Source organism: Myxine glutinosa, chromosome 1 (genome assembly GCF_964187855.1).
Source record: "Myxine glutinosa chromosome 1, kmMyxGlut1.1, whole genome shotgun sequence".
In the NCBI taxonomy this organism is placed as follows: Eukaryota; Metazoa; Chordata; class Myxini; order Myxiniformes; family Myxinidae; genus Myxine; species Myxine glutinosa.
The window spans coordinates 375,024,583-375,041,546 of NC_136261.1; the positions used below are offsets into that span (position 1 = coordinate 375,024,583).

At 41.8% G+C, this 16,964-nt stretch overlaps 1 protein-coding gene across 2 annotated transcripts in view; it reads right to left on the minus strand.

The window, feature by feature from the left end:
* LOC137415573 (semaphorin-3F) overlaps positions 1-16,964 on the minus strand; it is a 199,538-nt gene that overhangs the window by 89,854 nt on the left and 92,720 nt on the right. For both annotated transcript variants that reach the window (XM_068101184.2, XM_068101177.2), the window contains exons 3-4: positions 9,109-9,272; positions 2,108-2,170 (exon numbers count right to left, since the gene is read on the minus strand). In XM_068101184.2, coding sequence (XP_067957285.1) covers positions 2,108-2,170; positions 9,109-9,272 — 227 coding nt within the window. The remainder of the gene's footprint in view (positions 1-2,107; positions 2,171-9,108; positions 9,273-16,964) is intronic.

Genomic DNA, 16,964 nt, shown 5'->3' on the forward strand with positions numbered 1-16,964 from the left:
GGATGTCGCACCCAAAAAAAATCAGAGAGCTCAGCTAGACACGATTGGCGCGTGATGAGGCATGGTATTCCTCCCAATGATGTGGACTACTGCTGGGCATAAACCTCCTGAAATTACTGGCAGTGCTCAACATTCAACTGACGTTACTCGACACTCAAATCGCCCTGGCATACACATCCGTGACGCGTCTGCCCATTTATCTGGTTGAGGTTCACTGGAGGCCTCGGGCCTGATTTCCAATACATCAGCCATTCACTGCAGGAAGGAAACACTCTGACCGCTTGCTTCCCCCGAGAAAAAAAAAGAAAAAAGAGCCACTCATTCACAAAGGCCTACTCCGATCTACGGCCATGCCAACGGCTTGCCATGAGTATGCATCTGGTGAAAGGTCAAGCTCAAGGAACGAGGCACAAGATCCCAAGTGAAAACGCCTCTCATGAAAGAGCAACTGACAATATTATTTACACACTATCTGACTTGTTCGAACACTGAGAGATGAAGTCTATGCCAGCTTGTTCCGTGATTAGTGACGAGTCATTCGACCAAATCCAGCACGCACGATTATTGTTCGCAGAGAGAATAAATACGCAACGATTCCGGTGATTTCACTTTGTTGATGACGTCATCTGCGACGTAACTCGTGAAGACTGAGGTTTGCCATCAAGGTGTTCGGCCATCCTCCTCCATGTTCCCGAGATATCGTTGAAAAGCTTCACATATGAACCTGACGTCTTCAGCAGTCAGTCGTAGTATCGCCACCATGACGTCACCAGATCTTTGTTGACTCAAAAAAATTTTTTTTTTAAATATACAAGATCGAGGCTCGTGAAAGAGCTAACATTAATCACACAAAAAGTCAAACCGACACATAAAACACAAAATAAGGGGAGCGGTAGACAAGATGGGGAGAGAGGGGGAAGGACACAAACACAACATTTGAGAGCAGGGACATCGAGAGAACTGTGGGAGGGAGAGGGCTTGGGGGGAGGTGGGAGAGGTATAAAACATATGAACACTGCAAGGACTTCCAAGAAAGAAGTTGGAATTTCAAAAAAGTGGATCTGGGGTGAATTAACGGGGGTAGAAAAGATCAAGGTTTTGGATGGAGGAAGATAAGAGATGGTGGTGAATGAAGCAGTGAGTAAAATTTCAGGTTTTTTCAATGTTGCGTTGTTTGACTTAGGCCTACCGTGTGGAGCGACATACTCATATACGCGCATTCCCGACAAACAATCAAGAACAATCGAGTCAAACAGTGAAACTTCCCGTTGGAAAAGTGTCACACAAATTAACAAGTAAGAGCAATCGTAGATCGCACACCCTCGCCAGGACAGGATCATGTGGTGTATTTTGTGTGGTGTTTATTAGCTGCTGTGTTTCTGTGGTTTATTGATCATGTCGACTTGTGCTCAATCCAATATGGCTGCCGAACCACGTGGCCAATGACGTCATCAATTTTTGTGTAGATCCCGTTCAACAAATTTCAAACCGATCTGATCAAGCGTTATACTTGTCTAATTGTGACGTCATAATTAAGGCACTGATGACATCATCATGAATATATGGTACTTGACACTGAGCCAGGTTTACATTTTTTCCATTTTTTTTTTTTCCTATACTGAATCGAGGCTCGCGAAAGAGCTGACAACCGCGAGGGAAAGACAGCACAGGGGGACCACGAGGGAAAGACAAAGACAGCACATGGGGACTGCGAGGGAAAGACAGCACAGGGGGACCACGAGGGAAAGACAAAGACAGCACATGGGGACTGCGAGGGAAAGACAGCCATGGAGCGGTTTTGGGGATATAGAGGTGGATTTTTTTTTGTTTTCCAAGAAGGCGCCCGACCACGTGACCTCTGACGTCATAATTATCATTCAAAAAGATCTACAAGAGGAGGCACTCCTATCATGAAACTTTCTTGTCTATCGGACCAAAGGTTGCAGAGAAAAGCATACTCACGTTCTGTGCGGACAAACAGACAGACAGACAGACAGACGCACCCAAAAGCAATACCCCCTCCTCTGGTGAGGGTAATAAACCAACAGGACTAATGAATCCTAATCACAGCAGTACATCATCTCACCAAGCAGCCAGTTGGCCTCACCTCGTAATTCTTTCCTGCCAGACTGCATTCCTCCTTGCTGTCCTCTCCAGCCGGCCAGTACGCCTACAAAGCACACAAAGGGGAGGAAAGAAGAGGGGGGAATGGCGGCTCATTTAATCAGGTGACACCTTTGAAATCCCCATCCCATTGCCAGACCATTGCGGAATCCTCTAAGAGTCGCACAGCTGGTAGGAGTTCGATAACAGCCACATCTCCTGCCTTGGGGCCGATGTGCAGCAGGTCCAAAAGGCCTCACCGCCCCCACTCCCACCTCCCCCCCAAAAAACAAACCGACTTATCCCCAAAGTATTGTCGCACAAACGACTTTTGCAGGGCAAGAATTAAGAAAAATGTTCCGACTTCATTTCGTCTTGATAATGTTCCGTCTTGATAACATGTAGTTCCAAAAAAAAAAATATCAATTTGCACAATTCCAGGTGATGAGGCGAATGTACCAAACTTAATTTTCGAGGAACATTGTTTTTTTTTTCAACTTGTTGAAAATCTATACCAGGTCTTAGAAAAGCACATCCTCTGAAAATGAGATTTTTACACGAAATTGGTGGATTTTTAAATGATCTTTTGCATTATTCATTTTCACGTTTTGGGATTTGAGGGGTTTAGTTTTGTTTCCCATCGGTTCGACGTTGCTTCCAAAGCCTGAACCATGTGGGGAAACTTGTCTATCATGGTGATGTTGGTGATCAGTGTACCAGACTACAGAACCAGAGAACCGGAGAAGAGGCATCATGGCAAGGGTGGTGCTCGAAGGTTTGGGTATACTGGGTGATTTGGTTATACTGGATGGTTTGGTTATACTGGGTGATTTGGTTATGGAGGGTAATTTGGTTATACTGGGTGATTTGGTTATGGTGGGTAATTTGGTTATAGTGGATGATTTGGTTATGGTGGGTAATTTGGTTATACTGGGTGATTTGGTTATGGTGGGTAAATTGGTTATACTGGGTGATTTGGTTATGGTGGGTAATTTGGTTATACTGGATGGTTTGGTTATACAGGGTGGTTTGGTTATGGTGGGTAATTTGGATATACTGGGTAATTTGGTTATACTGGGTGATTTGGTTATACTGGATAATTTGGTTATACTGGGTAATTTCGTTATACTGGGTGATTTGGATATACTGGGTGATTTGGTTATACTGGGTGATTTGGTTATACTGGGTGATTTGGTTATGGTGGGTAATTTGGTTATACTGGGTGATTTGGTTATGGTGGGTAATTTGGGTATACTGGATGGTTTGGTTATACAGGGTGGTTTGGTTATGGTGGGTAATTTGGATATACTGGGTAATTTGGTTATACTGGGTGATTTGGTTATACTGGATAATTTGGTTATACTGGGTAATTTCGTTATACTGGGTGATTTGGATATACTGGGTGATTTGGTTATACTGGGTGATTTGGTTATACTAGGTAATTTGGTTATACTGGGTGATTTGGTTATACTGGGTGATTTGGATATACTGGGTGATTTGGATATACTGGGTGATTTGGTTATACTGGGTGATTTGGTTATACTAGGTAATTTGGTTATACTGGGTGATTTGGTTATACTAGGTAATTTGGTTATACTGAGTAATTTGGTTATACTGAGTAATTTGGATATACTGGGTAATTTGGTTATACTGGGTGATTTGGTTATACTGGGTAATTTGGTTATACTAGGTGATTTGGTTATACTGAGTAATTTGGTTATACTGAGTAATTTCGATATACTGGGTAATTTGGTTATACTGGGTGATTTGGTTATACTGGGTAATTTGGTTATACTGGGTGATTTGGTTATACTGGGTGATTTGGTTATACTGGGTGATTTGGTTATACTGGGTAATTTGGTTATACTGGGTAATTTGGTTATACTGGGTGATTTGGATATACTGGGTTATTTGGTTATACTGGGTGATTTGGTTATACTGGGTAATTTGGTTATACTGAGTAATTTGGTTATACTGGGTGATTTGGTTATACTGGGTGATTTGGATATACTGGGTAATTTGGTTATACTAGGTGATTTGGTTATACTGGATGGTTTGGTTATACTGGGTGGTTTGGTTATGGTGGGTAATTTGGTTATACTGAGTAATTTGGTTATACTGGGTGATTTGGTTATACTGGGTGATTTGGATATACTGGGTAATTTGGTTATACTGGGTGATTTGGTTATACTGGGTAATTTGGTTATACTGTGTGATTTGGTTATACTGGGTGATTTGGTTATACTGGGTGATTTGGTTATACTGGGTAATTTGGTTATACTGGGTGATTTGGTTATACTGGGTAATTTGGTTATACTGGGTAATTTGGTTATACTGGGTGATTTGGTTTTACTGGGTAATTTGGTTATACTGGGTGATTTGGATATACTGGGTGATTTGGTTATACTGGGTAATTTGGTTATACTGGGTGATTTGGTTATACTGGGTAATTTGGTTATACTGGGTGATTTGGATATACTGGGTGATTTGGTTATACTGAGTGATTTGGTTATACTGGGTAATTTGGTTATACTGAGTAATTTGGTTATACTGGGTGATTTGGTTATACTGGGTGATTTGGATATACTGGGTAATTTGGTTATACTGGGTGATTTGGTTATACTGGATGGTTTGGTTATACTGGGTGGTTTGGTTATGGTGGGTAATTTGGTTATACTGAGTAATTTGGTTATACAGGGTGATTTGGTTATACTGGATGATTTGGTTATACTGGGTGATTTGGTTATACTGGGTGATTTGGTTATACTGGGTAATTTGGTTATACTGGGTGATTTGGTTATACTGGGTAATTTGGTTATACTGGATGATTTGGATATACTGGGTGATTTGGTTATACTGGGTGATTTGGTTATACTGGGTAATTTGGTTATACTGAGTAATTTGGTTATACTGGGTGATTTGGTTATACTGGGTGATTTGGATATACTGGGTAATTTGGTTATACTGGGTGATTTGGTTATACTGGGTGGTTTGGTTATGGTGGGTAATTTGGTTATACTGAGTAATTTGGTTATACTGGGTGATTTGGTTATACTGGGTGATTTGGATATACTGGGTAATTTGGTTATACTGGGTGATTTAGTTATACTGGGTAATTTGGTTATACTGGGTGATTTGGATATACTGGGTGATTTGGTTATACTGGGTAATTTGGTTATACTGGGTGATTATGGTTATACTGGGTAATTTGGTTATACTGGGTGATTTGGATATACTGGGTGATTTGGTTATACTGGGTAATTTGGTTATACTGGGTGATTTGGTTATACTGGGTAATTTGGTTATACTGGGTAATTTGGTTATACTGGGTAATTTGGTTATACTGGGTGATTTGGATATACTGGGTGATTTGGTTATACTGGGTAATTTGGTTATACTGGGTAATTTGGATATACTGGATAATTTGGTTTTACTGGGTGATTTGGTTATACTGGGCAATTTGGTTATACTGGGTGATTTGGATATGCTGGATAATTTGGATATGGGGGGTAATTTGGTTATGGTGGGTAATTTGGTTATACTGGATGGTTTGGTTATACTGGGTGGTTTGGTTATGGTGGGTAATTTGGATATACTGGGTAATTTGGTTATACCGGGTAATTTGGTTATACTGGGTGATTTGGTTATACTGGGTGATTTGGATATACTGGATAATTTGGTTATGCTGGGTGGTTTGGTTGTACTGGGTGGTTTGTTTGTCCTGGGTGGTTTGGTTGTACTGGGTGGTGTGGTTGTACTGGGTGGTTTGGTTGTACTGGGTGGTTTGTTTGAACTGGGTGGTTTGGTTGTACTGGGTGGTTTGTTTGTACTGGGTGGTTTGGTTGTACTGGGTGGTTTGGTTGTACTGGCTGGTTTGGTTGTACTGGCTGGTTTGGTTGTACTGGGTGGTTTGGTTGTACTGGGTGGTTTGGTTGAACTGGGTGGTTTGGTTGTACTGGGTGGTTTGGTTGTACTGGGTGGTTTGGTTATGCTCGGTGGTTTGGTTGTACTGGGTGGTTTGGTTGAACTGGGTGGTTTGGTTGTACTGGGTGGTTTGGTTGTACTGGGTGGTTTGGTTGTACTGGGTGGTTTGGTTGTACTGGGTGGTTTGGTTGTACTGAGTGGTTTGGTTGTACTGGGTGGTTTGGTTGTACTGGGTGGTTTGTTTGTACTGGGTGGATTGGTTGTACTGGGTGGTTTGTTTGAACTGGGTGGTTTGGTTGTACTGGGTGGTTTGTTTGTACTGGGTGGTTTGGTTGTACTGCGTGGTTTGGTTGTACTGGGTGGTTTGGTTGTACTGGGTGGTTTGGTTGTACTGGGTGGTTTGGTTGTACTGGGTGGTTTGGTTGAACTGGGTGGTTTGGTTGTACTGGGTGGTTTGGTTGTACTGGGTGGTTTGGTTATGCTCGGTGGTTTGGTTGTACTGGGTGGTTTGGTTGAACTGGGTGGTTTGGTTGTACTGGGTGGTTTGGTTGTACTGGGTGGTTTGGTTATGCTCGGTGGTTTGGTTGTACTGGGTGGTTTGGTTATGCTCGGTGGTTTGGTTGAACTGGGTGGTTTGGTTGTACTGGGTGGTTTGGTTGTACTGGGTGGTTTGGTTGTACTGGGTGGTTTGGTTGTACTGGTTGGTTTGGTTGTACTGGGTGGTTTGGTTGTACTGGGTGGTTTGGTTATACTGGGTGGTTTGGTTGTACTGGGTGGTTTGGTTGTACTGGGTGGTTTGGTTGTACTGGGTGGTTTGGTTGTACTGGGTGGTTTGGTTGTACTAGGTGGTTTGGTTGTTGTAGATGGTTTGCCATTGTCTTCTTACCAGTCTAGGTAGGTATTTGTCATGCGTTCAGGGTGCCAGCGATAACCCACCAACTCTTCACGGACACTATCGTGGCATCTTATAATCCACCAACAGCCAATGATAAGCAGACAGGTATTCAGCTTGACATCCATCTGAGGGACGGTCCACCTCTTGATGTATTACCCTCCATGCACAACACCAGGGTGACAATTTTACAGCCGGGGCGAGATTCCAACCCGGGCTCGACACCTAAGAGGTGAAAACACTCCTATTGGGCCTATGCCATCCGGCCAGCTCCAATTCCATCTTCTCCGTAAATCCAATGGGGCTGTCCATCACATGTTACACCTGTTGTCACAGCCCGATTCACACGTCGGTGCGCAATGGCGGGGCTTCTTCTTGACCCGATATTCATCGCTTATCATTATTTAATTATCAGCACACAGTAGTGGCCTGAACAGTACCGCCAGCTTTTGTCGCATCGAAGTATCCATCCAATTATTACGTACGCAAGCGCGTTTTCAAACTTTCTGCCAGATATGCGTACGTAGTAAATATATGGCCTCGAAAAGTTCGCGGTACGGCACAACAATATGGCGAGTACCGTGGGTGCGTCTTTTGGCCTTGTGTGGAACATAGTATGGTCAACAACAGGTCATCTAGAGAAAGAAACACATTTAAAAAAGAACAACTACTTCATCAACTAGGCAGGGTACAGTTAAATATAAAAATCATACAATAACATATTGCCAGCTCGAACACAAAGGGTCATGATGACCCTTCGTGCAGCAGTTTGTGTGAATATTAAGTTGGGGACCAGACGTTTGTTTTTTCATATTCACGTCGACCCTTGTTAGAATGGTGGGTCTTTGTACAATGACATGGAGTGAAGGGATTCATGTTGGAGTTTCACAATGAAGTGAAAACTCCATAGACAAGCCTCGTTTATTTATTTACTGATTTGTTTGGTTGTTTGACCTGGCTTTGTCTATAAGGTTCATGGATGAGCAGGTGTTGTGTGTGTGTACGTGTGTGTGTGTGTGTGTGTGTGTGTGTGTGTGTGGTGTGTGTGTGTGTGGTGTGTGTGTGTGTGTGTGTGTAAATGGTGTGTGTGTGCGTGTAAGTGGTGTTTGTGTGTAAGTGGTGTGTGTGTGTAAGCGGTGTGTAAGTGGTGTGTATGTGTGTAAGTGGCGTGTGTAAGTGGTGTGTGTGTGTAGGTGGTGTGTGCAAGTGGTGTCTGTAAGTGGTGTGTGTTCGTGTAAGTGGTGTGTGTGCGTGTGTGTAAGTGTTGTGTGTGTGTGTGTGTGTGCGTGTAAATGGTGTGTGTGTGTGTGTGCATGCAAGTGGTGTGTGTATGTGGTGTGTGTGCGTGTGTGTATATGTGTAAGTGTTGTGTGTGTGTGTGTGTGCGTGTAAATGGTGTGTGTGTGTGCGTGTAAATGGTGTGTGTGTGTGTGTGTGCGTGTAAATGGTGTGTGTGTGTGTGCGTGTGTGTGCGTGTAAATGGTGTGTGTGTGTCCGTGTAAATGGTGTGTGTGTGCATGTAAGTGGTGTGTGTGCTTGTAATGTGTGCGCCGCCCCTCATATGGACATTAAGCTGCTTGTCCAACTGGCTCGCATTAGTTGGTGGACTTTAAAGCTCCCACGGTGTCTCTCATGAGCACCAGCTCCCTGAACAAATTACAAAGTCACCTCCAAATCAGTTCCCGTAGACCATCGGCACTGGTCAGCTGGTTTATGAAAGACTTGGCCCAATTTTACATGATCTATGGCTCTCGACCGCATACTATTGCACATGGCTGAAGAAGAAAGAGAAGTCATGTTTGGAAGTGTTCTTAGCCTCAAGTACAGATAATGGGACAACTACTACTAGTAGAGTCCCAAGCCTTTCATGATCCGGCAGGCCAGGCCTGACGTTCGACTGAAGGTGATTCGGGTAGGAATGTATAATTTGTTCATGGTGCCAGAGATAACTCGCCTACTCTTCAACAAAGACACCGAGGGATCTTTAACATCCTGAACCAATCACTGATGGCATAAGGGTCCTCCGGCTTACCATCCACCCGAGGGACGGCACAACACAAGTATTCCACCAGGTAACAACACTATATATAAAGAGATACCTCAGTTGGGTAGAGGCCACGACTCGAGAATGCACCTGTAAGGTAGAGTGGTGGTTAGTTAGCGAGGATAACCGTATGGGCGATACATACCGTGAGCGGTAGCCTGCTGATGTTGTTGACGTTGAGCGATATCACATAGTCCTTGGCACCCAAGAACACCCGATCTAGGTCCTCGTCCAGCAGGAGGATACGGTAATCCCCATCAACCACCCCAGGTAGGGAGAAGCGCTTGGACCAGCGTCGCAGGGACAACTCTGCAGGCAGGAAAGGAAGAGAGATGAGAATTTTTTTCCCATTAATCTGTCGGGATAACTATCTTTTTCATTACATCTCCATCCCTCGGGATATCTGCACGACTGCCTCTTCTTCTTCGTTTCGTTAGCCGTCTTTATCCCCTATGATGACATTACATGATTCAGGCAATGATGAGCAGAGTGTATTTAATTATTTTCCAACCCCATATTAAAAAAGCATTACATAATCTTACTTAACATGACTCATCCTAAGACATTCATCTAATCACCAGCAGTTCTGAATCGGGGGTCCATGACCCCACGCAGTACGTGATGCCTCATCAGGGGGTACATTAGATACATTTCAATTTGAGGCAGCAATTTGAGGTTGCATGTACACATAGTATCATATAAAAATGACTGAGTCATCATTGAGAGGGGGTACATGACCACTCACCCTGAGACCATGAAGGGGAACACCAACTGAAAAAGGTTCAGAACTGCCACGATCTAGTGTTTGATGATGAGTAATTATTGTTCACAGGGATTTAGATGAAACGGTAGCATTCTTCTGATGCGTCCCTTTATTTGGGTGGTGTATAGGCAACAGATTGCTGTCTCGATTGCTCCGGTAAATAAAAATTACCCGGGGTATGTACATGAAACAAACACATGAGTAGACCTACTGCTTATGTGCATATATAGTACATAGTGGTTATATAGCTCGGATAATTCCAATGGCATCCGCCCCCACTCTCAAAAGGAATAAATTGCCAAAAAGAGGGATTTTTTTTTCTCCAAAACTTAATTGTATCAAAGTAAACTTGCATACTTCAGGGTGCCCTCAATAATTCCTCAAAGTTTCAGATTCCTTAGTCAAATCCTTTCGGAGTAGATAATGCACACATACATACATACATACATACGTCATACATACATACATACATGCATACATACATAAATATATACTTACAAACATACATACATATATACATACAAACATACATACCTACAAACACATATATACATACATATGATACATACATAAATACATACTTACAAACATACATACAATACATACATACACAAACATACATACGTATGATTGATACATACATACATACATACATACATACATACATAAATATATACTTACAAACATACATACATACATACATATATAGTATTATATACATACAAACATACATATATACATACCTACAAACACATATATACATACATATGATACATACATAAATACATACTTACAAACATACATACAATACAAACATACACAAACATACATACGTATGATACATACATACATACATACATACATACATACATACATATATACATACATACATACATAAATATATACTTACAAACATACATACATACATACATACATATATACATACAAACATACATACATACATACATACATACATACATACATACATATGATACATACATACAAACATACATATATACATACATATGATACATACATACATAAATACACACTTACAAACATACATACAATACATACAAACACAAACATACATACGTATGATACATCCATCCATACATACATACATACATACATACATACATAAATAAATATATACTTACAGACATACATACATATATACATACAAACATACATACATGCATACATACATATGATACATACATACACATATGCATACATATGATACATACATACACATATGCATACATATGATACATACATACATAAATACATACTTACAAACATACATACAATACATACATACACAAACATACATACGTATGATACATACATACATACACAAACATACATACGTATGATACATCCATCCATCCATACATACATACATACATACATACATACATATGATACATACATACATAAATACATACTTACAAACATACATACGTATGATACATACATACATATGATGCATACATATGATACATACACATACATACACATACATATGATACATACATACATACGATACATATGTTACATACATACGATACATATATACATACATACACAAACATACATACATATGATACATACATTCATATATACATACATACATATGATACATATATACGATACATAAAAACATACACACATATGATACATACATACAAACATACGATACATACATAAACATACATACATGCAAAAATACGATACGATACATACATACATACATACAGTACATACATATGTACGATACATACATACATAGACAAACATACATACAATACATACATACATATATACATACGATACATACATACAAATATACATATGATACATACATACAAACATACACACATATGATACATACATATAAAGATACATATGATACATACATAAACATACATACATACATGCACAAATATGATATATACATATGATACATACATACACAAACATACATATGATACCTACATATGATACATATAATACATACATACGATACATACAAACATACACACATATGATACATACATAAACATACATACATGCATACACAAATATGATACATACATGCACACGTATGATACATACATACATACATACATACATACATGCATACACTTGCTCCATTTTTATAAACATTGTATTTCGTGCTGAACAGGCTGATCCAGACACAACGGCTAAAATCAACAGGACATTGATCGAAGTCGTTAACCATTCACTCTTTTGCTCTGACGAAGGGTAAATGGCCGAAACGTCAGCTTCTCCTTTATTTGACACCTCCACCAACTTCTTGTCGATTTTATCTGTCGTTACACGTGTCCACCAATGCAGATCGACACTTGCCTTCACTGCAGACCGATTAATTCGTCATTCTTCATTCCATCTTGTGCTCTTTTTGTCATTTTCTTTCTGTGTCCTCATGCAAGAATCCTGGCTGTGTGCGCACCCTTCCATCCACCATTTATGCAAGCACTAAAAACTCTACACTCAGTTATTCCAGCTGTTACTTCAACTGCAAGGCCTCTCCTCGTCAGGGACGGCACGTGACGGCATCCAGTTTATCCGCCTCTAAGGTCTCCTAGCTGACAGGAGTTTGTTATATAATACCAAGAGAGCCAATAGTTTCCTTGGGGGTGGTGGGGAATGACCTCACGTGTAAGAATGTACAGCAAGCATCATGGGGCCACTTAATTAATTATCTTGTGCTGTTTCTCACAGCAGCTTCCACAAAATCCAAGGCTTGGGAATGGAAGTCCACAGTCCAAGATGCAATCATTCCGGGAGTCCAAGATTCAATCGTTCCGGGTGTGAAGGTTGAGGAGTATACAGTGAGATTGGTGCTCATCCACATATACATCATGGGATTGAGACACCACCCCGTATTCCCTCGTTCACTTTGCCAGAAATCCTTCGGGCTAAGGAAGCTCTCCTCGTGGTATGTAAACAAACAAGGCACCAGGGAGCAGTCAAACATTCCTCCAAGTGATCTTGAACTCTTGACTTTATTTTGATGCCGAAAGTCACCATCTGAAACCTACATCAGGGTTGACAAAGCATCCGTCGCCCATTTGGTCGGCGGTGTCCGAGTGCGCCTGGGAAGTGTCCAGGCTGTGTCATGTCCGTGCTGTGTCGTGCCATATTTCTTCTCAAGTAATGTAACCGATTTATCAATTAATTCAAAATCCCCGATAAACCGTAAATTGAACGGGAAAACAAAACCTACCAATCTGCAGTGAACATGCGACCAATGTTTTCATCTGCGCTACTAACACCGCCATCTTCACTAACACCATCTTCATCCAAATCAGTCGCACATGGCTCGAAAACGATAAGGCTCCACAATTCCCCCGAAAGCATTTCCGTCACTAATTTTGTCTCTAATAGTTTCTACAAAATCCCACTGATCAGTTTCAACTTCATGAGAACCTTCAGAGTTGCTAATGAAGGTGGAATCCGAGCTCGACATACACTGTTTCTCCATGTAAACCACCATGAAGATCAAGGTGGATTGTGAGTGTGACGTCATTGGCAAAAATCGACACATTGAGATTGGCGAAAAAATTCAAAAAACAAATCCCTTCAAATTAGACGATGATTAATGCATTTTAATGGTTTTCAGAAAGGAAAAAAATCTTCTCCTTTTAGTAATAGATTCAGGCGGCCTCAGCGCATCAGAAAAGACCAACGCCGATAGCTCGGGTGCAGATGTGCTAAACATCTCCGGCTTACACTGGATTTACTCCAGAATGGCACGCATACTTTAAGTGGCAAAAAGCACGATATTTCACACTTAACGTCGGAGCGGTGCATTTCGAGGTGCGCAAATCAACAGATTTCTAGAGCGGCCCAAGGAAGCACCGTGGCATTCTCCGTGTAATTCTATTGTGGTGGCACAGATGCGTACAGCAGGGTTCTCATGACGAATAGAATGCAGATGTAAGACGTTGCCAGTTTATTAAGCCCTGGCAAAACCTCCAGGCCAGCTGGCTGCGTCCGAGGATGAGGAGTCCTCCATCGGCTTCCCACGTTCCCGGACATTCTGTACCCTTACCCAGACACGTGGTTTAGTTCATTCCTGAAGCTGAGTGACCGAGGGTATTCCTTTTTTTTTTCCAGACCTTTTCGGCTAATAACAGAAATCCTTTAGTGTGGTAAAATATTGGGTCATTTTCACATAAGGAGCCGTGAATTGCACTCTGTGAAATATCCGCTACGCCATATGAGGATCGGTCTGCATGTTGTCTGCATGCCTATAACCAAGGCTGGACATAGTAATGCTTTTATGTGCATTTTCAAAAGATCACAAGTGATGAGATGTGTGGGTTTGCAGAACTCATTCTGGACAAAACATTAATTAAAGCCAGTTCACATACTACACTAGAACAGAACTCGGCAGAGCGCACACCTACGCCAGGCTGAACAGTTGATGTTTTATATCCGACTGATAGGCCGGATCTGCATCCGGATCATTCGGCCTTGTCACACACCAACATCTAACCAGCTTCTTCTTGTCACCTACCAAACTCATCCACCAAGTTTCGTCCGAATCCATCCACAACTTTTTGAAATATCAAACTATATATTGTTGTTGGTCCCATCTCTCAATGTTGAAGAATCACTTTAAATTTTTTGGAAAATTCTCGGATCCGGTTCGGATCTTCACTAAAATCAAGTCAATTTGTCCATGTCACACACCAAATTGTCCACCAAGTTTCGTCCGAATCCATCCACAACTTTTTGAAATATCATACTATGTATTGTTGTTGGCCGCATCTCTCAATGTTGAAGAATCACTTTTTAAAAATGTTTTAAATTCTAGTATCTGAATCCGGATCATCACAAAAATCAAGTCAATTTGTGCTTGTCACACACCCAAATTGTCCACCAAGTTTCGTCCGAATCCATCCACAACCTTTTGAAATATCATACTATATATTGTTGTTGGCCCCATCTCTCAATGTTGAAGAATCACTTTAATTTTTCTGGGAAATTCTCAGATCTGTTTCAGATCTTTTCTAAAATCAAGTCAATTTGTCCTTGTCACACACCCAAATTGTCCACCAAGTTTCGTCCGAATCCATCCACAACTTTTTGAAATATCATACTATATATTGTTGTTGGCCGCATCTCTCAATGAAGAAGAATCCGTTTTTTAAAATGTTTTAAATTCTAGTATCTGAAGCCGGATCATCACAAAAATCAAGTCAATTTGTGCTTGTCACACACCCAAATTGTGCACCAAGTTTCGGCTGAATCCGTCCATAACATTTTGAGAGATCCGTCTCTCAAAAAACAAACAGACAGACAGACAAACAAACAGGGGTGAAAGATAACCTCTGTCAACTTTCGGTGGCAGAGGTAGCAAGCATGCGTTAACTTTCATGTCATACATCTAAGAAGGTTCGTAGAGGTTGTACACCTTTTCCATGTATAAAACAAGGCTGCAACAGGACAACGGACAAATCAACGCAGTGTACGGAGTCCGACACTGGGATCATAACATTCTGAGCTGTGTTCCTGAGGTGGGTAACGCTGAGCAGACCAACCCGATGTAACGTTTGGAAATTCCATCCAATCACCAAATGAAGACCCATGTATGGAGCGATCCTGGCAGTACCAGGAGCTTCCTGGTAAAGGTTCGCCTTTTCCAGGAGCTTCCTGGTACTGCCAAGATGGCTACGGATAATATAAGGGTCCTAACAGTGCAGGTCAGCAGACTTCCGATTGAACTCGGTGAGATCATTGTGAATATAGGTAACCAAAGGCCAACTCTTTGTGGAACACACCATGGCTTTTTTCATTATCATTTTTCCACATGGGAGATGGAGCAGCTGGCTTGTTGGCATGCTTTGTGATGAAAATCATGGCAGTGGATCAACAGCGAGGCGAGGCAAAGGTGACTGCGACACCTCCGAGATATCATCGTAGCATACGCAAATCATAAATAATGGAAATAAATCCACCGACGACTCACATGGGAGGTCGCGGCAATTCATAATGAAAGAGATCCGCATTCCAAGCTTGTTGGCTGCCTCATAAAAAAACAATCACAAATACAACTATTGTGAATATTTAATTACAAAAAGACAATCGTGTCACGGGCCACAGATCTGCAAGAGTGGGATCGCTCCTTTCAGCAAGTCCGATACTCATTCGGATGACAACAATTACTTCCGACGTTTCATCCGAGATTTACCGCAACACGGTGTGCCAGTTAGCCTCCTCTTGTTCAACTCCCAAAATCCCAGCTCTCCGCTCAGCTCCACTCATTTGTTCCTCTTTTCTCTTGCCCATAGAACCAACCTCCCCAGTCTGTTCAGGTCTATTTTTCCCTCCAGGCCTTCAAGATAGCTGTTCTCCACTAACTCATGTTTGTTTCATCCTCGCTTCCACCTCCCTTTTGTTGTGTTTCATTCAGCTCGTGCCCACCTCCATGTGTCCTTCCCCCTTTCCCCTTGATCTCAGTCTCACTCGCACCTCTGCTCTGCTGTCGGTGGTTCGTCCTTTCCATTTTGTTCCATTCCATTCTGTTGTAGCTAGCCTGGTGTTGGCTTTGCGGTTAGGATGCCGGGTTGGGATCCTAGGATCCTGGGTTTGAATCCAGGTCGATCGCTGAATTAACATCAGGGGGGTTGACTCAGCCTGTCATCCCTCCGATGTCATGCAAATTGAGTACCAGTTCACTGGTAATTCCCTGTGTGTCACAAAAGGCGACTAACAGGGTTGGTGACAGGAAGGGCATCTGGCCGTAAAACATTGCTTCAAAAAGGGGACCAAGGTGCCCAAAAAAGGACCAACTCCTGCTCTGCGGGGAAAAATGGCCTCCAAAGGTGGTTCCGTTCTGTTGTCGCACTTCCATGACCAGAAGTCACACCACAAGCTCAAGTTAGAAGTGCTACAATAAATTTCATTTTGTGACAGGTTAATCAACGCTAAAGTCGCTTGCTGTTTCCCAGGCATTTAAAAATCACAAGTTAAATTAAAAAAAAACCCTTTGGAAGTCTTCTCCCAACTTCACCAATCCATAAATTGAAGTGGTGCAAAACTTTGCACAGTCCCATACGAAGCACTCTCAGGCAGAGCTGGGGATCTTTTCCGCAGCCGGATGAAATTTGAGGTTGATGACAAAAAAGGAAAAAGAAGAACGGTTGAGTCGACAGTTTCCTTCTATTGCGCTCTCTTCTTCGGCCCTCCCATAACCACTT